The 23,596-nt window shown below is 59.7% G+C and overlaps 1 protein-coding gene across 15 annotated transcripts in view; it reads right to left on the bottom strand.

Annotated features, from left to right (window-relative positions):
- Positions 1 to 23,596, bottom strand: part of HSPG2 (heparan sulfate proteoglycan 2) — a 456,402-nt gene that overhangs the window by 84,959 nt on the left and 347,847 nt on the right. For all 15 annotated transcript variants that reach the window (XM_073656045.1, XM_073656041.1, XM_073656043.1 and 12 more), the window contains 3 exons: positions 6,592 to 6,735; positions 6,386 to 6,520; positions 6,069 to 6,250 (listed from right to left, as the gene is read on the bottom strand). In XM_073656045.1, coding sequence (XP_073512146.1) covers positions 6,069 to 6,250; positions 6,386 to 6,520; positions 6,592 to 6,735 — 461 coding nt within the window. The remainder of the gene's footprint in view (positions 1 to 6,068; positions 6,251 to 6,385; positions 6,521 to 6,591; positions 6,736 to 23,596) is intronic.

Below are 23,596 nucleotides of genomic sequence, written 5' to 3'. Positions count from 1 at the left end.
CCCCCAAACCCAAACTGTGCCCCCCCAAACCCAAACTATGCTCCCCCAACCCAAAGTGTGCCCGCCCAACCCAGAGTGTGCCCGCCACACCCAAACTGTGCCAACTCAAACTGTGCCCCCCCAAACCCAAACTGTGCCCCCCCAAACCCAAACTGTGGCCCCCAACCAAAACTGTGCTCTGTGCCCACCCAATCCAAACTGTGCCCACCCAACCCAAAGAGTGCCCGCCAACCCAAAGTGTGCCCGCCCAACCCAAACTGTGCCCACCCAACCCAAACTGTGCCCATCAAACCCAAAGAGTGCCCGCCAGCCCAAAGTGTGCCCGCCCAACCCAAAGTGTGCCCCCCAACCCAAAATGTGCCCGCCCAACCCAGAGTGTGCCCGCCCAACCCAAACTGTGCCCATCCAAACCCAAACTGTGCCCGCCCAACCCAAAGTGTGCCTGCCCAACCCAAACTGTGCCAACTCAAACTGTGCCCCCCCAAACCCAAACTCTGCCAACCCAAACTGTGGCCCCCCAACCCAAAGTGTGCCCGCCCAACCCAAACTGTGCCCACCCAACCCAAACTGTGCCCACCCAACCCAAAGAGTGCCTGCCAACCCAAAGTGTGCCCGCCCAACCCAAAGTGTGCCCGCCCAACCCAGAGTGTGCCCGCCTAACCCAAACTGTGCCCACCCAAACCCAAAGTGTGCCCGCCCAACCCAAAGTGTGCCCGCCCAACCCAAACTGTGCCAGCTCAAACTGTGCCCCCCAAACCCAAACTCTGCCAACCCAAACTGTGGCCCCCCAGCCCAAAGTGTGCCCGCCCAACCCAAACTGTGCCAACTCAAACTGTGGCCCCCCAGCCCAAAGTGTGCCCGCCCAACCCAAACTGTGCCAACTCAAACTGTGGCCCCCCAACCCAAAGTGTGCCAGCCCAACCCAAACTGTGCCAACTCAAACTGTGCCCCCTCAAACCCAAACTGTGCTCACCCAACCCAAACTTTGCCCCCCCAACCCAAACTGTGCCACCTCAAACTGTGCCCCCCCAAACCCAAACTGTGGCCCCCCAACCCAAACTGTGCCCCCCCCAGCCCAAAGTGTGCCCGCCCAAACCAAAGTGTGCCAACTCAAACTGTGGCCCCCCAACCCAAACTGTGCCCCCCAACTCATGAGGTCACTACATTTCCTCTGTAAGCGGACGGGAAACACTGTATAAGGGGGCGGTATACACTGTGTGCGGGGGGCAGTATACACTGTGTGCGGGGGGCGGTATACACTGTGTGCGGGGTGCGGTATACACTGCATGCTCAGGACGGTATACACTGTGTGCGGGGGGCGGTATACACTGTGTGCGGGGGGCAGTATACACTGTGTGCTGGGGGCGGTATACACCGTGTGCGGGGTGCGGTATACACTGTGTGCGGGGTGCGGTATACACTCTGTGCGGGGGGCGGTATACACTGCATGCTCAGGACGGTATACACTGTGTGCGGGGGGCAGTATTCACTGTGTGCGGGGGGCGGTATACACCGTGTGCGGGGTGCGGTTTACACCGTGTGCGGGGTGCGGTATACACTGCATGCTCAGGACGGTATACACTGTGTGCGGGGGGCGGTATACACTGTGTGCGGGGTGCGGTATACACTGTGTGCGGAGTGCGGTATACACTGCATGCTCAGGACGGTATACACTGTGTGCGGGGGGCGGTATACACTGTGTGCTGGGGGCGGTATACACCGTGTGCGGTTTACACCGTGTGCGGGGTGCGGTATACACTGTGTGCGGGGTGCGGTATACACTCTGTGCGGGGGGCGGTATACACCGTGTGCGGGGGGCAGTATTCACTGTGTGCGGGGGGCGGTATACACCGTGTGCGGGGTGCGGTTTACACCGTGTGCGGGGTGCGGTTTACACTGTGTGCGGGGGGCGGTATACACTCTGTGCGGGGGGCGGTATACACTGTGTGTGGGGGGCGGTATACACTGCATGCTCAGGACGGTATACACTGTGTGCGGGGGGCGGTATACACTGTGTGCGGGGTGCGGTATACACTGTGTGCGGGGTGCGGTATACACTGTGTGCGGGGGGCGGTATACACCGTGTGCGGTATACACCGTGTGCGGGGGGCGGTATACACTGTGTGCGGGGGGCGGTATACACTGTGTGCGGGGGGCGGTATACACCGTGTGCGGGGGGTGGTATACACTGTGTGCGGAGTGCGGTATACACTGTGTGCGGAGTGCGGTATACACTGTGTGCGGAGTGCGGTATACACTGTGTGCGGGGGGCGGTATACACTGTGTGCGGGGTGCGGTATACACTGTGTGCGGGGGGCGGTATACACTGTGTGCGGGGTGCGGTATACACTGTGTGCGGGGTGCGGTATACACTGTGTGCGGGGGCGGTATACACTGTGTGCGGGGGGCGGTATACACTGTGTGCGGGGGGCGGTATACACTGTGTGCGGGGGGCGGTATACACTGTGTGGGGGGCGGTATACACCGTGTGCGGGGGGCGGTATACACTGTGTGCGGGGGGCGGTATACACTGTGTGCGGGGGGCGGTATACACTGTGTGTGGGGTGCGGTATACACTGTGTGCGGGAGGCGGTATACACTGTGTGCGGGGGGCGGTATACACTGTGTGGGGGGCGGTATACACTGTGTGCGGGGGGCGGTATACACTGTGTGCGGGGGCGGTATACACTGTGTGCGGGGGGCAGTATACACTGTGTGCGGGGGGCAGTATACACTGTGTGCGGGGGGCGGTATACACTGTGTGCGGGGGCGGTATACACTGTGTGCGGGGGGCGGTATACACTGCATGCTCAGGGCGGTATACACTGTGTGCGGGGGGCGGTATACACTGTGTGCGGGGGCGGTATACACCGTGTGCGGGGGGCGGTATACACCGTGTGCGGGGGGCGGTATACACTGCGTGCGGGGGGCGGTATACACTGTGTGCGGGGGGCGGTATACACTGTGTGCGGGGGGCGGTATACACTGTGTGCGGGGGGCGGTATACACTGTGTGCGGGGGGCGGTATGCACTGTGTGCGGGGGGCAGTATACACTGTGTGCGGGGGGCGGTATACACTGTGTGCGGGGGGCGGTATACACTGTGTGCGGGGGGCGGTATACACTGTGTGGGGGGCGGTATACACTGTGTGCGGGGGGCGGTATACACTGTGTGGGGGGCGGTATACACTGTGTGCGGGGGGCGGTATACACTGTGTGCGGGGGGCAGTATACACTGTGTGCGGGGGGCAGTATACACTGTGTGCGGGGGGCGGTATACACTGTGTGGGGGGCGGTATACACTGTGTGCGGGGGGCGGTATACACTGTGTGGGGGGCGGTATACACTGTGTGCGGGGGGCGGTATACACTGTGTGCGGGGGGCGGTATACACTGTGTGCGGGGGCGGTATACACTGTGTGCGGGGGGCGGTATACACTGTGTGCGGGGGGCGGTATACACTGTGTGCGGGGGGCGGTATACACCGTGTGCGGGGGGCAGTATACACTGTGTGCGGGGGGCGGTATACACTGTGTGCGGGGGGCGGTATACACTGTGTGCGGGGGCGGTATACACTGTGTGCGGGGGGCAGTATACACTGTGTGCGGGGGGCGGTATACACTGTGTGCGGGGGGCGGTATACACTGTGTGCGGGGGGCAGTATACACTGTGTGCGGGGGGCGGTATACACCGTGTGCGGGGGGCAGTATACACTGTGTGCGGGGGGCAGTATACACCGTGTGCGGGGGGCAGTATACACTGTGTGCGAGGGCGGTATACACTGTGTGCGGGGGGCAGTATACACTGTGTGCGGGGGGCGGTATACACTGCGTGCGGGGGGTGGTATACACTGCGTGCGGGGGGCGGTATACACCGTGTGCGGGGGGCAGTATACACCGTGTGCGGGGGGCAGTATACACTGTGTGCGGGGGGCAGTATACACCGTGTGCGGGGGGCAGTATACACCGTGTGCGGGGGGCGGTATACACTGTGTGCGGGGGCGGTATACACTGTGTGCGGGGGGCGGTATACACTGTGTGCGGGGGCGGTATACACTGTGTGCGGGGGGCAGTATACACTGTGTGCGGGGGGCGGTATACACCGTGTGCGGGGGGCAGTATACACTGTGTGCGGGGGGCAGTATACACCGTGTGCGGGGGGCAGTATACACTGTGTGCGGGGGCGGTATACACTGTGTGCGGGGGGCAGTATACACCGTGTGCGGGGGGCGGTATACACTGTGTATAAGGGGGCGGTATACACTGTGTGCGGGGGGCGGTATACACTGTGTATAAGGGGGCGGTATACACTGTGTGCGGGGGGCGGTATACACTGTGTATAAGGGGGCGGTATACACTGTGTGCGGGGTGCGGTATACACTGTGTGCGGGGGGCGGTATACACTGTGTGCGGGGTGCGGTATACACTGTGTGCGGGGGGCGGTATACACTGTGCGCGGGGTGCGGTATACACTGCATGATAAGGACGGTATACACTGTGTATAAGGGGGCGGTATACACTGTGCGCGGGGTGCGGTATACACTGCATGCTCAGGACGGTATACACTGTGTATAAGGGGGCGGTATACACTGTGTGCGGGGGGCGGTATACACCGTGTGCGGGGGGCTGTATACACTGCGTGCGGGGGGCGGTATACACCGTGTGCGGGGGGGCGGTATACACTGTGTGGGGGGTAGTATACACTGTGTGCGGGGGGCGGTATACACTGCGTGCGGGGGGCGGTATACACTGCGTGCGGGGGGCAGTATACACCGTGTGCGGGGGGCAGTATACACTGCGTGCGGGGGGCGGTATACACTGCGTGCGGGGGGCAGTATACACTGTGTGCGGGGGGCGGTATACACTGTGTGCGTGGTGCGGTATACACCGTGTGCGGGGGGCAGTATACACTGTATGCGGGGGCGGTATACACTGTGTGCGGGGGCGGTATACACTGTGTGGGGGGTAGTATACACTGTGTGCGGGGGGCGGTATACACTGTGTGCGTGGTGCGGTATACACCGTGTGCGGGGGGCAGTATACACTGTATGCGGGGGCGGTATACACTGTGTGCGGGGGGTGGTATACACTGTGTGGGGGGTAGTATACACCGTGTGCGGGGGGCAGTATACACTGTATGCGGGGGCGGTATACACTGTGTGGGGGGTAGTATACACTGCGTGCGGGGGCGGTATACACTGTGTGGGGGGCGGTATACACTGCGTGCGGGGGGCAGTATACACTGTGTGCGGGGGGCGGTATACACTGTGTGCGTGGTGCGGTATACACCGTGTGCGGGGGGCAGTATACACTGTATGCGGGGGCGGTATACACTGTGTGCGGGGGGTGGTATACACTGTGTGGGGGGTAGTATACACTGTGTGCGGGGGGCGGTATACACTGTGTGCGGGGGGCGGTATACACTGTGTGCGGGGGGCGGTATACACTGTGTGCGTGGTGCGGTATACACCGTGTGCGGGGGGCGGTATACACTGTGTGCGGGGGCGGTATACACTGTGTGCGGGGGCGGTATACACCGTGTGCGGGGGCGGTATACACCGTGTGCGGGGGGCAGTATACACGGTGTGCGGGGGGCGGTATACACTGTGTGGAGGGTAGTATACACTGTGCGCGGGGGGCGGTATACACCGTGTGCGGGGGGCGGTATACACTGTGTGCGTGGTGCGGTATACACCGTGTGCGGGGGGCAGTATACACTGTGTGCGGGGGCGGTATACACTGTGTGCGGGGGCGGTATACACCGTGTGCGGGGGGCAGTATACACTGTGTGCGTGGTGCGGTATACACCGTGTGCGGGGGGCATTATACACTGTGTGCGGGGGCGGTATACACTGTGTGCGGGGGCGGTATACACCGTGTGCGGGGGCGGTATACACCGTGTGCGGGGGGCAGTATACACTGTGTGCGGGGGGCGGTATACACTGTGTGGAGGGTAGTATACACTGTGCGCGGGGGGCGGTATACACTGTGTGCGGACAGGACGACGGGCGATAGGGCGGTTCTGCAGCACAGGTCCAGTACAGGGCGTGCGGCGGCTCGTGGGTCAGTACCTGTAGCACCGCGTGACTGTCCAGAGGAACATGGTTCTGCTGCCGGATGGTCTGTCTGGATCCGGTGCGACGCCAGCTGACCACAGGACGAGGGTCTCCCACCCCAGAACATTCCAGGTACACAGTTTCTCCCACATTCACCTTGATGGGTCCGGGAGGAATCACCGACACTGTGGGGCGTCCTGGAACACAATGACGCACGGACACCGATGATTTCCACCGCGGTCGCGAGAACAATAATGGCGTCTGCCACCAGGAAGATGAGAAGCCATTGTGGCCGGTGCGGCAACCACTGCTGATCTCGTGTCGTCACTCACCTTCCACCACCAGGGTGACGGCGCTGTCCACTGCCCCGAAGGCGTTGGCGGCCATGCAGCGGTACGCGCCCTGGTTCTTGTGATGGGCCCCCACGATGGTGATGATGGAGCCGTTAGCGCTGATGTGGACGTTATCTGCAGACACAGGGCAGAGATGAGCGGAGCCCCTCACACCGACGCCGCAGACCCTGCCCCCGGCACCTTACCCTGCACTGGCTGATTCTGGCCCATCTTCCAGGTGATGCGGATCGGCTGAGCCCCGGTGTGAACGTGGCATCTAAAGGTGGCATTTTCCCCCGGGCGAATGGTGGCGCTGGGAGGATTGATGGAGATGACTGGAGACTCGAGCCCTAAAGATCAGAGGAACATCAACGGATCCATACAGGACAAGGAGCGCCGAGAGGGAAGACGGGGACTTACGGTAAACGTTCTGCACCCCGGAGAGGACAAGGAGCGCCGAGAGGGAAGACGGGGACTTACGGTAAACGTTCTGCACCCCGGAGAGGACAAGGAGCGCCGAGAGGGAAGACGACGACTTACGGTAAACGTTCTGCACCCCGGAGAGGACAAGGAGCGCCGAGAGGGAAGACGAGGACTTACGGTAAACGTTCTGCACCCTGGAGAGGAAAAGGAGCACCAAGAGGGAAGACGAGGACTTACGGTAAACGTTCTGCACCCTGGAGAGGACAAGGAGCACCAAGAGGGAAGACGAGGACTTACGGTAAACGTTCTGCACCCCGGAGAGGACAAGGAGCACCGAGAGGGAAGACGAGGACTTACGGTAAACGGTCTGCACCCCGGAGAGGACAAGGAGCGCTGAGAGGGAAGACGAGGACTTACGGTAAACGATCTGCACCCCGGAGAGGACAAGTAGCACCAAGAAGGAAGACGGGGACTTACGGTGAACGTTCTGCACCCCGGAGAGGACAACGAGCGCCGAGAGGGAAGACGAGGACTTACAGTAAACGTTCTGCACCGTGGAGAGGACAAGGAGTACCAAGAGGGAAGACGAGGACTTACGGTAAACGTTCTGCACCCCGGAGAGGACAAGGAGCACCAAGAGGGAAGACGAGGACTTACGGTAAACGTTCTGCACCCCGGAGAGGACAAGGAGCACCAAGAGGGAAGACGGGGACTTACGGTAAACGTTCTGCACCCCGGAGAGGACAAGGAGCGCCGAGAGGGAAGACGGGGACTTACGGTAAACGTTCTGCACCCCGGAGAGGACAAGGAGCGCCGAGAGGGAAGACGGGGACTTACGGTGAACGTTCTGCACCGCAGAGAGGACAAGGAGCACCGAGAGGGAAGACGAGGACTTACGGTAAACGTTCTGCACCGCGGAGAGGACAAGGAGCGCCGAGAGGGAAGACGGGGACTTACGGTAAACGTTCTGCACTGTGGGGAGGACAAGGAGCGCCGAGAGGGAAGACGAGGACTTACGGTAAACGTTCTGCACTGCGGAGAGGACAAAGAGTGCAGAGAGGGAAGACGACGACTTACAGTAAACGTTCTGCACCCCGGAGAGGACAAGGAGCGCCGAGAGGGAAGACGGGGACTTACGGTAAACGTTCTGCACCCCAGAGAGGACAAGGAGCGCCGAGAGGGAAGATAAGGACTTACGGTAAACGTTCTGCACCCCGGAGAGGACAAGGAGCGCCGAGAGGGAAGACGACGACTTACAGTAAACGTTCTGCACCCCGGAGAGGACAAGGAGCGCCGAGAGGGAAGACGAGGACTTACGGTAAACGTTCTGCACCCTGGAGAGGACAAGGAGCACGAAGAGGGAAGACGGGGACTTACGGTAAACGTTCTGCACCCCGGAGAGGACAAGGAGCACCGAGAGGGAAGACGAGGCCTTACGGTAAACGGTCTGCACCCCGGAGAGGACAAGGAGCGCCAAGAGGGAAGACGAGGACTTACGGTAAACGTTCTGCACCCCGGAGAGGACAAGGAGCACCAAGAGGGAAGACGGGGACTTACGGTGAACGTTCTGCACCCCGGAGAGGACAACGAGCGCCGAGAGGGAAGACGAGGACTTACAGTAAACGTTCTGCACCGTGGAGAGGACAAGGAGTACCAAGAGGGAAGACGAGGACTTACGGTAAACGTTCTGCACCCCAGAGAGGACAAGGAGCACCAAGAGGGAAGACGGGGACTTACGGTAAACGTTCTGCACCCCGGAGAGGACAAGGAGCGCTGAGAGGGAAGACGGGGACTTACGGTAAACGTTCTGCACCCTGGAGAGGACAAGGAGCGCCGAGAGGGAAGACGGGGACTTACGGTAAACGTTCTGCACCCCGGAGAGGACAAGGAGCGCCGAGAGGGAAGACGGGGACTTACGGTAAACGTTCTGCACCCCGGAGAGGACAAGGAGTGCAGAGAGGGAAGACGGGGACTTACGGTGAACGTTCTGCACCGCAGAGAGGACAAGGAGCACCGAGAGGGAAGACGAGGACTTACGGTAAACGTTCTGCACCGCGGAGAGGACAAGGAGCGCCGAGAGGGAAGACGGGGACTTACGGTAAACGTTCTGCACCGCGGAGAGGACAAGGAGCGCCGAGAGGGAAGACGGGGACTTACGGTAAACGTTCTGCACTGCGGAGAGGACAAGGAGCGCCGAGAGGGAAGACGAGGACTTACGGTAAACGTTCTGCACTGCGGAGAGGACAAGGAGTGCCGAGAGGGAAGACGAGGACTTACGGTAAACGTTCTGCACTCCGGAGAGGACAAGGAGCGCCGAGAGGGAAGACGAGGACTTACGGTAAACGTTCTGCACTGCGGAGAGGACAAGGAGCGCCGAGAGGGAAGACGAGGACTTACGTTAAACATTCTGCACCCCGGAGAGGACAAGGAGCGCCGAGAGGGAAGACGAGGACTTACGGTAAACGTTCTGCAATCCGGAGAGAGGACAAGGAGCGCCGAGAGGGAAGACGACGACTTACAGTAAACGTTCTGCACCCCGGAGAGGACAAGGAGCGCCGAGAGGGAAGACGACGACTTACAGTAAACGTTCTGCACCCCGGAGAGGACAAGGAGCGCCGATAGGGAAGACGAGGACTTACGGTAAACGTTCTGCACCCCGGAGAGGACAAGGAGCACCGAGAGGGAAGACGGGGACTTACAGTAAACGTTCTGCACCCCGGAGAGGACAAGGAGCGCCGAGAGGGAAGACGACGACTTACAGTAAACGTTCTGCACCCCGGAGAGGACAAGGAGCGCCGAGAGGGAAGACGAGGACTTACGGTAAACGTTCTGCACCCCGGAGAGGACAAGGAGCACCAAGAGGGAAGACGGGGACTTACGGTAAACGTTCTGCACCCCGGAGAGGACAAGGAGCACCGAGAGGGAAGACGAGGACTTATGGTAAACGGTCTGCACCCCGGAGAGGACAAGGAGCGCCGAGAGGGAAGACGAGGACTTACGGTAAACGTTCTGCACCCCGGAGAGGACAAGGAGCACCAAGAGGGAAGACGGGGACTTACGGTGAACGTTCTGCACCCCGGAGAGGACAACGAGCGCCGAGAGGGAAGACGACGACTTACAGTAAACGTTCTGCACCCCGGCGAGGACAAGGAGCGCCGAGAGGGAAGACGGGGACTTACGGTAAACGTTCTGCACCGCAGAGAGGACAAGGAGCACCGAGAGGGAAGACGAGGACTTACGGTAAACGTTCTGCACCGCGGAGAGGACAAGGAGCGCCGAGAGGGAAGACGGGGACTTACGGTAAACGTTCTGCACCGCGGAGAGGACAAGGAGCGCCGAGAGGGAAGACGGGGACTTACGGTAAACGTTCTGTACTGCGGAGAGGACAAGGAGCGCCGAGAGGGAAGACGAGGACTTACGGTAAACGTTCTGCACTGCGGAGAGGACAAGGAGCGCCGAGAGGGAAGACGACGACTTACAGTAAACGTTCTGCACCCCGGAGAGGACAAGGAGCGCCGAGAGGGAAGACGGGGACTTACGGTAAACGTTCTGCACCCCGGAGAGGACAAGGAGCGCCGAGAGGGAAGACAAGGACTTACGGTAAACGTTCTGCACCCCGGAGAGGACAAGGAGCGCCGAGAGGGAAGACGACGACTTACAGTAAACGTTCTGCACCCCGGAGAGGACAAGGAGCGCCGAGAGGGAAGACGAGGACTTACGGTAAACGTTCTGCACCCTGGAGAGGACAAGGAGCACCAAGAGGGAAGACGGGGACTTACGGTAAACGTTCTGCACCCCGGAGAGGACAAGGAGCACCGAGAGGGAAGACGAGGACTTACGGTAAACAGTCTGCACCCCGGAGAGGACAAGGAGCGCCGAGAGGGAAGACGAGGACTTACGGTAAACGTTCTGCACCCCGGAGAGGACAAGGAGCACCAAGAGGGAAGACGGGGACTTACGGTGAACGTTCTGCACCCCGGAGAGGACAAGGAACGCCGAGAGGGAAGACGAGGACTTACAGTAAACGTTCTGCACCGTGGAGAGGACAAGGAGTACCAAGAGGGAAGACGAGGACTTACGGTAAACGTTCTGCACCCCGGAGAGGACAAGGAGCACCAAGAGGGAAGACGGGGACTTACGGTAAACGTTCTGCACCCCGGAGAGGACAAGGAGCTCCGAGAGGGAAGACGGGGACTTACGGTAAACGTTCTGCACCCTGGAGAGGACAAGGAGCGCCGAGAGGGAAGACGGGGACTAACGGTAAACGTTCTGCACCCCGGAGAGGACAAGGAGCACCGAGAGGGAAGACGGGGACTTACGGTAAACGTTCTGCACCGCGGAGAGGACAAGGAGCGCCGAGAGGGAAGACGGGGACTTACGGTAAACGTTCTGCACCGCGGAGAGGACAAGGAGCGCGAGAGGGAAGACGGGGACTTACGGTAAACGTTCTGCACTGCGGAGAGGACAAGGAGCGCCGAGAGGGAAGACGAGGACTTACGGTAAACGTTCTGCACCGCGGAGAGGACAAGGAGTGCCGAGAGGGAAGACGAGGACTTACGGTAAACGTTCTGCACTCCGGAGAGGACAAGGAGCGCCGAGAGGGAAGACGAGGACTTACGGTAAACGTTCTGCACTGCGGAGAGGACAAGGAGCGCCGAGAGGGAAGACGAGGACTTACGTTAAACATTCTGCACCCCGGAGAGGACAAGGAGCGCCGAGAGGGAAGACGAGGACTTACGGTAAACGTTCTGCAATCCGGAGAGAGGACAAGGAGCGCCGAGAGGGAAGACGACGACTTACAGTAAACGTTCTGCACCCCGGAGAGGACAAGGAGCGCCGAGAGGGAAGACGACGACTTACAGTAAACGTTCTGCACCCCGGAGAGGACAAGGAGCGCCGAGAGGGAAGACGAGGACTTACGGTAAACGTTCTGCACCCCGGAGAGGACAAGGAGCACCGAGAGGGAAGACGGGGACTTACAGTAAACGTTCTGCACCCCGGAGAGGACAAGGAGCGCCGAGAGGGAAGACGACGACTTACAGTAAACGTTCTGCACCCCAGAGAGGACAAGGAGCGCCGAGAGGGAAGACGAGGACTTACGGTAAACGTTCTGCACCCCGGAGAGGACAAGGAGCACCAAGAGGGAAGACGGGGACTTACGGTAAACGTTCTGCACCCCGGAGAGGACAAGGAGCACCGAGAGGGAAGACGAGGACTTACGGTAAACGGTCTGCACCCCGGAGAGGACAAGGAGCGCCGAGAGGGAAGACGAGGAGTTACGGTAAACGTTCTGCACCCCGGAGAGGACAAGGAGCACCAAGAGGGAAGATGGGGACTTACGGTGAACGTTCTGCAACCCGGAGAGGACAACGAGCGCTGAGAGGGAAGACGACGACTTACAGTAAACGTTCTGCACCCCGGCGAGGACAAGGAGCGCCGAGAGGGAAGACGAGGACTTACGGTAAACGTTCTGCACCCTGGAGAGGACAAGGAGCACCAAGAGGGAAGACGGGGACTTACGGTAAACGTTCTGCACCCCGGAGAGGACAACGAGCGCCGAGAGGGAAGACGAGGACTTACAGTAAACGTTCTGCACCGTGGAGAGGACAAGGAGTACCAAGAGGGAAGACGAGGACTTACGGTAAACGTTCTGCACCCCAGAGAGGACAAGGAGCACCAAGAGGGAAGACGGGGACTTACGGTAAACGTTCTGCACCACGGAGAGGACAAGGAGCGCCGAGAGGGAAGACGGGGACTTACGGTAAACGTTCTGCACCCCGGAGAGGACAAGGAGCGCCGAGAGGGAAGACGGGGACTTACGGTAAACGTTCTGCACCCCGGAGAGGACAAGGAGCGCCGAGAGGGAAGACGGGGACTTACGGTAAACGTTCTGCACCCTGGAGAGGACAAGGAGCGCCGAGAGGGAAGACGGGGACTTACGGTAAACGTTCTGCACCCCGGAGAGGACAAGGAGCGCCGAGAGGGAAGACGGGGACTTACGGTAAACGTTCTGCACCCCGGAGAGGACAAGGAGCGCCGAGAGGGAAGACGGGGACTTACGGTGAACGTTCTGCACCGCAGAGAGGACAAGGAGCACCGAGAGGGAAGACGAGGACTTACGGTAAACGTTCTGCACCGCGGAGAGGACAAGGAGCGCCGAGAGGGAAGACGGGGACTTACGGTAAACGTTCTGCACTGCGGGGAGGACAAGGAGCGCCGAGAGGGAAGACGAGGACTTACGGTAAACGTTCTGCACTGCGGAGAGGACAAGGAGTGCAGAGAGGGAAGACGACGACTTACAGTAAACGTTCTGCACCCCGGAGAGGACAAGGAGCGCCGAGAGGGAAGACGGGGACTTACGGTAAACGTTCTGCACCCCAGAGAGGACAAGGAGCGCCGAGAGGGAAGATAAGGACTTACGGTAAACGTTCTGCACCCCGGAGAGGACAAGGAGCGCCGAGAGGGAAGACGACGACTTACAGTAAACGTTCTGCACCCCGGAGAGGACAAGGAGCGCCGAGAGGGAAGACGAGGACTTACGGTAAACGTTCTGCACCCTGGAGAGGACAAGGAGCACGAAGAGGGAAGACGGGGACTTACGGTAAACGTTCTGCACCCCGGAGAGGACAAGGAGCACCGAGAGGGAAGACGAGGCCTTACGGTAAACGGTCTGCACCCCGGAGAGGACAAGGAGCGCCAAGAGGGAAGACGAGGACTTACGGTAAACGTTCTGCACCCCGGAGAGGACAAGGAGCACCAAGAGGGAAGACGGGGACTTACGGTGAACGTTCTGCACCCCGGAGAGGACAACGAGCGCCGAGAGGGAAGACGAGGACTTACAGTAAACGTTCTGCACCGTGGAGAGGACAAGGAGTACCAAGAGGGAAGACGAGGACTTACGGTAAACGTTCTGCACCCCAGAGAGGACAAGGAGCACCAAGAGGGAAGACGGGGACTTACGGTAAACGTTCTGCACCCCGGAGAGGACAAGGAGCGCCGAGAGGGAAGACGGGGACTTACGGTAAACGTTCTGCACCCTGGAGAGGACAAGGAGCGCCGAGAGGGAAGACGGGGACTTACGGTAAACGTTCTGCACCCCGGAGAGGACAAGGAGCGCCGAGAGGGAAGACGGGGACTTACGGTAAACGTTCTGCACCCCGGAGAGGACAAGGAGCGCAGAGAGGGAAGACGGGGACTTACGGTGAACGTTCTGCACCGCAGAGAGGACAAGGAGCACTGAGAGGGAAGACGAGGACTTACGGTAAACGTTCTGCACCGCGGAGAGGACAAGGAGCGCCGAGAGGGAAGACGGGGACTTACGGTAAACGTTCTGCACCGCGGAGAGGACAAGGAGCGCCGAGAGGGAAGACGGGGACTTACGGTAAACGTTCTGCACTGCGGAGAGGACAAGGAGCGCCGAGAGGGAAGACGAGGACTTACGGTAAACGTTCTGCACTGCGGAGAGGACAAGGAGTGCCGAGAGGGAAGACGAGGACTTACGGTAAACGTTCTGCACTCCGGAGAGGACAAGGAGCGCCGAGAGGGAAGACGAGGACTTACGGTAAACGTTCTGCACTGCGGAGAGGACAAGGAGCGCCGAGAGGGAAGACGAGGACTTACGTTAAACATTCTGCACCCCGGAGAGGACAAGGAGCGCCGAGAGGGAAGACGAGGACTTACGGTAAACGTTCTGCAATCCGGAGAGAGGACAAGGAGCGCCGAGAGGGAAGACGACGACTTACAGTAAACGTTCTGCACCCCGGAGAGGACAAGGAGCGCCGAGAGGGAAGACGACGACTTACAGTAAACGTTCTGCACCCCGGAGAGGACAAGGAGCGCCGATAGGGAAGACGAGGACTTACGGTAAACGTTCTGCACCCCGGAGAGGACAAGGAGCACCGAGAGGGAAGACGGGGACTTACAGTAAACGTTCTGCACCCCGGAGAGGACAAGGAGCGCCGAGAGGGAAGACGACGACTTACAGTAAACGTTCTGCACCCCGGAGAGGACAAGGAGCGCCGAGAGGGAAGACGAGGACTTACGGTAAACGTTCTGCACCCCGGAGAGGACAAGGAGCACCGAGAGGGAAGACGGGGACTTACGGTAAACGTTCTGCACCCCGGAGAGGACAAGGAGCACCGAGAGGGAAGACGAGGACTTATGGTAAACGGTCTGCACCCCGGAGAGGACAAGGAGCGCCGAGAGGGAAGACGAGGACTTACGGTAAACGTTCTGCACCCCGGAGAGGACAAGGAGCACCAAGAGGGAAGACGGGGACTTACGGTGAACGTTCTGCACCCCGGAGAGGACAACGAGCGCCGAGAGGGAAGACGACGACTTACAGTAAAGGTTCTGCACCCCGGCGAGGACAAGGAGCGCCGAGAGGGAAGACGGGGACTTACGGTAAACGTTCTGCACCGCAGAGAGGACAAGGAGCACCGAGAGGGAAGACGAGGACTTACGGTAAACGTTCTGCACCGCGGAGAGGACAAGGAGCGCCGAGAGGGAAGACGGGGACTTACGGTAAACGTTCTGCACCGCGGAGAGGACAAGGAGCGCCGAGAGGGAAGACGGGGACTTACGGTAAACGTTCTGTACTGCGGAGAGGACAAGGAGCGCCGAGAGGGAAGACGAGGACTTACGGTAAACGTTCTGCACTGCGGAGAGGACAAAGAGCGCCGAGAGGGAAGACGGGGACTTACGGTAAACGTTCTGCACCCCGGAGAGGACAAGGAGCGCCGAGAGGGAAGACAAGGACTTACGGTAAACGTTCTGCACCCCGGAGAGGACAAGGAGCGCCGAGAGGGAAGACGACGACTTACAGTAAACGTTCTGCACCCCGGAGAGGACAAGGAGCGCCGAGAGGGAAGACGAGGACTTACGGTAAACGTTCTGCACCCTGGAGAGGACAAGGAGCACCAAGAGGGAAGACGGGGACTTACGGTAAACGTTCTGCACCCCGGAGAGGACAAGGAGCACCGAGAGGGAAGACGAGGACTTACGGTAAACGGTCTGCACCCCGGAGAGGACAAGGAGCGCCGAGATGGAAGACGAGGACTTACGGTAAACGTTCTGCACCCCGGAGAGGACAAGGAGCACCAAGAGGGAAGACGGGGACTTACGGTGAACGTTCTGCACCCCGGAGAGGACAACGAACGCCGAGAGGGAAGACGAGGACTTACAGTAAACGTTCTGCACCGTGGAGAGGACAAGGAGCACCAAGAGGGAAGACGAGGACTTACGGTAAACGTTCTGCACCCCGGAGAGGACAAGGAGCACCAAGAGGGAAGACGGGGACTTACGGTAAACGTTCTGCACCCCGGAGAGGACAAGGAGCTCCGAGAGGGAAGACGGGGACTTACGGTAAACGTTCTGCACCCTGGAGAGGACAAGGAGCGCCGAGAGGGAAGACGGGGACTAACGGTAAACGTTCTGCACCCCGGAGAGGACAAGGAGCACCGAGAGGGAAGACGGGGACTTACGGTAAACGTTCTGCACCGCGGAGAGGACAAGGAGCGCCGAGAGGGAAGACGGGGACTTACGGTAAACGTTCTGCACCGCGGAGAGGACAAGGAGCGCCGAGAGGGAAGACGGGGACTTACGGTAAACGTTCTGCACTGCGGAGAGGACAAGGAGCGCCGAGAGGGAAGACGAGGACTTACGGTAAACGTTCTGCACCGCGGAGAGGACAAGGAGTGCCGAGAGGGAAGACGAGGACTTACGGTAAACGTTCTGCACTCCGGAGAGGACAAGGAGCGCCGAGAGGGAAGACGAGGACTTACGGTAAACGTTCTGCACTGCGGAGAGGACAAGGAGCGCCGAGAGGGAAGACGAGGACTTACGTTAAACATTCTGCACCCCGGAGAGGACAAGGAGCGCCGAGAGGGAAGACGAGGACTTACGGTAAACGTTCTGCAATCCGGAGAGAGGACAAGGAGCGCCGAGAGGGAAGACGACGACTTACAGTAAACGTTCTGCACCCCGGAGAGGACAAGGAGCGCCGAGAGGGAAGACGACGACTTACAGTAAACGTTCTGCACCCCGGAGAGGACAAGAAGCGCCGAGAGGGAAGACGAGGACTTACGGTAAACGTTCTGCACCCCGGAGAGGACAAGGAGCACCGAGAGGGAAGACGGGGACTTACAGTAAACGTTCTGCACCCCGGAGAGGACAAGGAGCGCCGAGAGGGAAGACGACGACTTACAGTAAACGTTCTGCACCCCAGAGAGGACAAGGAGCGCCGAGAGGGAAGACGAGGACTTACGGTAAACGTTCTGCACCCCGGAGAGGACAAGGAGCACCAAGAGGGAAGACGGGGACTTACGGTAAACGTTCTGCACCCCGGAGAGGACAAGGAGCACCGAGAGGGAAGACGAGGACTTACGGTAAACGGTCTGCACCCCGGAGAGGACAAGGAGCGCCGAGAGGGAAGACGAGGAGTTACGGTAAACGTTCTGCACCCCGGAGAGGACAAGGAGCACCAAGAGGGAAGACGGGGACTTACGGTGAACGTTCTGCAACCCGGAGAGGACAACGAGCGCTGAGAGGGAAGACGACGACTTACAGTAAACGTTCTGCACCCCGGCGAGGACAAGGAGCGCCGAGAGGGAAGACGAGGACTTACGGTAAACGTTCTGCACCCTGGAGAGGACAAGGAGCACCAAGAGGGAAGACGGGGACTTACGGTAAACGTTCTGCACCCCGGAGAGGACAACGAGCGCCGAGAGGGAAGACGAGGACTTACAGTAAACGTTCTGCACCGTGGAGAGGACAAGGAGTACCAAGAGGGAAGACGAGGACTTACGGTAAACGTTCTGCACCCCAGAGAGGACAAGGAGCACCAAGAGGGAAGACGGGGACTTACGGTAAACGTTCTGCACCACGGAGAGGACAAGGAGCGCCGAGAGGGAAGACGGGGACTTACGGTAAACGTTCTGCACCCCGGAGAGGACAAGGAGCGCCGAGAGGGAAGACGGGGACTTACGGTAAACGTTCTGCACCCCGGAGAGGACAAGGAGCGCCGAGAGGGAAGACGGGGACTTACGGTAAACGTTCTGCACCCCGGAGAGGACAAGGAGCGCCGAGAGGGAAGACGGGGACTTACGGTGAACGTTCTGCACCGCAGAGAGGACAAGGAGCACCGAGAGGGAAGACGAGGACTTACGGTAAACGTTCTGCACCGCGGAGAGGACAAGGAGCGCCGAGAGGGAAGACGGGGACTTACGGTAAACGTTCTGCACCGCGGAGAGGACAAGGAGCGCCGAGAGGGAAGACGGGGACTTACGGTAAACGTTCTGCACTGCGGAGAGGACAAGGAGCGCCGAGAGGGAAGACGAGGACTTACGGTAAACGTTCTGCACTCCGGAGAGGACAAGGAGCGCCGAGAGGGAAGAAGAGGACTTACGGTAAACGTTCTGCACTGCGGAGAGGACAAGGAGCGCCGAGAGGGAAGACGAGGACTTACGTTAAACATTCTGCACCCCGGAGAGGACAAGGAGCGCCGAGAGGGAAGACGAGGACTTACGGTAAACGTTCTGCAATCCGGAGAGAGGACAAGGAGCGCCGAGAGGGAAGACGACGACTTACAGTAAACGTTCTGCACCCCGGAGAGGACAAGGAGCGCCGAGAGGGAAGACGAGGACTTACGGTAAACGTTCTGCACCCCGGAGAGGACAAGGAGCACCGAGAGGGAAGACAGTGACTTACAGTAAACGTTCTGCACCCCGGAGAGGACAAGGAGCGAAGAGAGGGAAGACGACGACTTACAGTAAACGTTCTGCACCCCGGAGAGGACAAGGAGCGCCGAGAGGGAAGACGAGGACTTACGGTAAACGTTCTGCACCCCGGAGAGGACAAGGAGCACCAAGAGGGAAGACGGGGACTTACGGTAAACGTTCTGCACCCCGGAGAGGACAAGGAGCACCGAGAGGGAAGACGAGGACTTACGGTAAACGGTCTGCACCACGGAGAGGACAAGGAGCGCCGAGAGGGAAGACGAGGACTTACGGTAAACGTTCTGCACCCCGGAGAGGACAAGGAGCACCAAGAGGGAAGACGGGGACTTACGGTGAACGTTCTGCACCCCGGAGAGGACAACGAGCGCCGAGAGGGAAGACGACGACTTACAGTAAACGTTCTGCACCCCGGCGAGGACAAGGAGCGCCGAGAGGGAAGACGGGGACTTACGGTAAACGTTCTGCACCGCAGAGAGGACAAGGAGCACCGAGAGGGAAGACGAGGACTTACGGTAAACGTTCTGCACCGCGGAGAGGACAAGGAGCGCCGAGAGGGAAGACGGGGACTTACGGTAAACGTTCTGCACCGCGGAGAGGACAAGGAGCGCCGAGAGGGAAGACGGGGACTTACGGTAAACGTTCTGCACTGCGGAGAGGACAAGGAGCGCCGAGAGGGAAGACGAGGACTTACGGTAAACGTTCTGCACTGCGGAGAGGACAAGGAGCGCCGAGAGGGAAGACGACGACTTACAGTAAACGTTCTGCACCCCGGAGAGGACAAGGAGCGCCGAGAGGGAAGACGGGGACTTACGGTAAACGTTCTGCACCCCGGAGAGGACAAGGAGCGCCGAGAGGGAAGACAAGGACTTACGGTAAACGTTCTGCACCCCGGAGAGGACAAGGAGCGCCGAGAGGGAAGACGACGACTTACAGTAAACGTTCTGCACCCCGGAGAGGACAAGGAGCGCCGAGAGGGAAGACGAGGACTTACGGTAAACGTTCTGCACCCTGGAGAGGACAAGGAGCACCAAGAGGGAAGACGGGGACTTACGGTAAACGTTCTGCACCCCGGAGAGGACAAGGAGCACCGAGAGGGAAGACGAGGACTTACGGTAAACGGTCTGCACCCCGGAGAGGACAAGGAGCGCCGAGAGGGAAGACGAGGACTTACGGTAAACGTTCTGCACCCCGGAGAGGACAAGGAGCACCAAGAGGGAAGACGGGGACTTACGGTGAATGTTCTGCACCCCGGAGAGGACAACGAGCGCCGAGAGGGAAGACGAGGACTTACAGTAAACGTTCTGCACCGTGGAGAGGACAAGGAGTACCAAGAGGGAAGACGAGGACTTACGGTAAACGTTCTGCACCCCGGAGAGGACAAGGAGCACCAAGAGGGAAGACGGGGACTTACGGTAAACGTTCTGCACCCCGGAGAGGACAAGGAGCTCCGAGAGGGAAGACGGGGACTTACGGTAAACGTTCTGCACCCTGGAGAGGACAAGGAGCGCCGAGAGGGAAGACGGGGACTTACGGTAAACGTTCTGCACCCCGGAGAGGACAAGGAGCGCCGAGAGGGAAGACGGGGACTTACGGTAAACGTTCTGCACCGCGGAGAGGACAAGGAGCGCCGAGAGGGAAGACGGGGACTTACGGTAAACGTTCTGCACCGCGGAGAGGACAAGGAGCGCCGAGAGGGAAGACGGGGACTTACGGTAAACGTTCTGCACCGCGGAGAGGACAAGGAGCGCCGAGAGGGGAGACGGGGACTTACGGTAAACGTTCTGCACTGCGCAGAGGACAAGGAGCGCCGAGAGGGAAGACGAGGACTTACGGTAAACGTTCTGCACCGCGGAGAGGACAAGGAGTGCCGAGAGGGAAGACGAGGACTTACGGTAAACGTTCTGCACTCCGGAGAGGACAAGGAGCGCCGAGAGGGAAGACGAGGACTTACGGTAAACGTTCTGCACTGCGGAGAGGACAAGGAGCGCCGAGAGGGAAGACGAGGACTTACGTTAAACATTCTGCACCCCGGAGAGGACAAGGAGCGCCGAGAGGGAAGACGAGGACTTACGGTAAACGTTCTGCAATCCGGAGAGAGGACAAGGAGCGCCGAGAGGGAAGACGACGACTTACAGTAAACGTTCTGCACCCCGGAGAGGACAAGGAGCGCCGAGAGGGAAGACGACGACTTACAGTAAACGTTCTGCACCCCGGAGAGGACAAGGAGCGCCGAGAGGGAAGACGAGGACTTACGGTAAACGTTCTGCACCCCGGAGAGGACAAGGAGCACCGAGAGGGAAGACGGGGACTTACAGTAAACGTTCTGCACCCCGGAGAGGACAAGGAGCGCCGAGAGGGAAGACGACGACTTACAGTAAACGTTCTGCACCCCAGAGAGGACAAGGAGCGCCGAGAGGGAAGACGAGGACTTACGGTAAACGTTCTGCACCCCGGAGAGGACAAGGAGCACCAAGAGGGAAGACGGGGACTTACGGTAAACGTTCTGCACCCCGGAGAGGACAAGGAGCACCGAGAGGGAAGACGAGGACTTACGGTAAACGGTCTGCACCCCGGAGAGGACAAGGAGCGCCGAGAGGGAAGACGAGGAGTTACGGTAAACGTTCTGCACCCCGGAGAGGACAAGGAGCACCAAGAGGGAAGACGGGGACTTACGGTGAACGTTCTGCAACCCGGAGAGGACAACGAGCGCTGAGAGGGAAGACGACGACTTACAGTAAACGTTCTGCACCCCGGCGAGGACAAGGAGCGCCGAGAGGGAAGACGAGGACTTACGGTAAACGTTCTGCACCCTGGAGAGGACAAGGAGCACCAAGAGGGAAGACGGGGACTTACGGTAAACGTTCTGCACCCCGGAGAGGACAACGAGCGCCGAGAGGGAAGACGAGGACTTACAGTAAACGTTCTGCACCGTGGAGAGGACAAGGAGTACCAAGAGGGAAGACGAGGACTTACGGTAAACGTTCTGCACCCCAGAGAGGACAAGGAGCACCAAGAGGGAAGACGGGGACTTACGGTAAACGTTCTGCACCACGGAGAGGACAAGGAGCGCCGAGAGGGAAGACGGGGACTTACGGTAAACGTTCTGCACCCTGGAGAGGACAAGGAGCGCCGAGAGGGAAGACGGGGACTTACGGTAAACGTTCTGCACCCCGGAGAGGACAAGGAGCGCCGAGAGGGAAGACGGGGACTTACGGTAAACGTTCTGCACCCCGGAGAGGACAAGGAGCGCCGAGAGGGAAGACGGGGACTTACGGTGAACGTTCTGCACCGCAGAGAGGACAAGGAGCACCGAGAGGGAAGACGAGGACTTACGGTAAACGTTCTGCACCGCGGAGAGGACAAGGAGCGCCGAGAGGGAAGACGGGGACTTACGGTAAACGTTCTGCACCGCGGAGAGGACAAGGAGCGCCGAGAGGGAAGACGGGGACTTACGGTAAACGTTCTGCACTGCGGAGAGGACAAGGAGCGCCGAGAGGGAAGACGAGGACTTACGGTAAACGTTCTGCACTGCGGAGAGGACAAGGAGTGCCGAGAGGGAAGACGAGGACTTACGGTAAACGTTCTGCACTCCGGAGAGGACAAGGAGCGCCGAGAGGGAAGACGAGGACTTACGGTAAACGTTCTGCACTGCGGAGAGGACAAGGAGCGCCGAGAGGGAAGACGAGGACTTACGTTAAACATTCTGCACCCCGGAGAGGACAAGGAGCGCCGAGAGGGAAGACGAGGACTTACGGTAAACGTTCTGCAATCCGGAGAGAGGACAAGGAGCGCCGAGAGGGAAGACGACGACTTACAGTAAACGTTCTGCACCCCGGAGAGGACAAGGAGCGCCGAGAGGGAAGACGAGGACTTACGGTAAACGTTCTGCACCCCGGAGAGGACAAGGAGCACCGAGAGGGAAGACGGGGACTTACAGTAAACGTTCTGCACCCCGGAGAGGACAAGGAGCGAAGAGAGGGAAGACGACGACTTACAGTAAACGTTCTGCACCCCGGAGAGGACAAGGAGCGCCGAGAGGGAAGACGAGGACTTACGGTAAACGTTCTGCACCCCGGAGAGGACAAGGAGCACCAAGAGGGAAGACGGGGACTTACGGTAAACGTTCTGCACCCCGGAGAGGACAAGGAGCACCGAGAGGGAAGACGAGGACTTACGGTAAACGGTCTGCACCCCGGAGAGGACAAGGAGCGCCGAGAGGGAAGACGAGGACTTACGGTAAACGTTCTGCACCCCGGAGAGGACAAGGAGCACCAAGAGGGAAGACGGGGACTTACGGTGAATGTTCTGCACCCCGGAGAGGACAACGAGCGCCGAGAGGGAAGACGACGACTTACAGTAAACGTTCTGCACCCCGGCGAGGACAAGGAGCGCCGAGAGGGAAGACGGGGACTTACGGTAAACGTTCTGCACCGCAGAGAGGACAAGGAGCACCGAGAGGGAAGACGAGGACTTACGGTAAACGTTCTGCACCGCGGAGAGGACAAGGAGCGCCGAGAGGGAAGACGGGGACTTACGGTAAACGTTCTGCACCGCGGAGAGGACAAGGAGCGCCGAGAGGGAAGACGGGGACTTACGGTAAACGTTCTGCACTGCGGAGAGGACAAGGAGCGCCGAGAGGGAAGACGAGGACTTACGGTAAACGTTCTGCACTGCGGAGAGGACAAGGAGCGCCGAGAGGGAAGACGACGACTTACAGTAAACGTTCTGCACCCCGGAGAGGACAAGGAGCGCCGAGAGGGAAGACGACGACTTACAGTAAATGTTCTGCACCCCGGAGAGGACAAGAAGCGCCGAGAGGGAAGACGAGGACTTACGGTAAACGTTCTGCACCCCGGAGAGGACAAGGAGCACCGAGAGGGAAGACGGGGACTTACAGTAAACGTTCTGCACCCCGGAGAGGACAAGGAGCGCCGAGAGGGAAGACGATGACTTACAGTAAACGTTCTGCACCCCAGAGAGGACAAGGAGCGCCGAGAGGGAAGACGAGGACTTACGGTAAACGTTCTGCACCCCGGAGAGGACAAGGAGCACC

Source organism: Phyllobates terribilis, unplaced genomic scaffold (genome assembly GCF_046119375.1).
Source record: "Phyllobates terribilis strain yellow unplaced genomic scaffold, ASM4611937v1 Scaffold_12__6_contigs__length_324123572, whole genome shotgun sequence".
In the NCBI taxonomy this organism is placed as follows: Eukaryota; Metazoa; Chordata; class Amphibia; order Anura; family Dendrobatidae; genus Phyllobates; species Phyllobates terribilis.
Note: the sequence above shows the minus strand (reverse complement) of the source record. Positions and strands in the feature narration are given on the sequence as shown.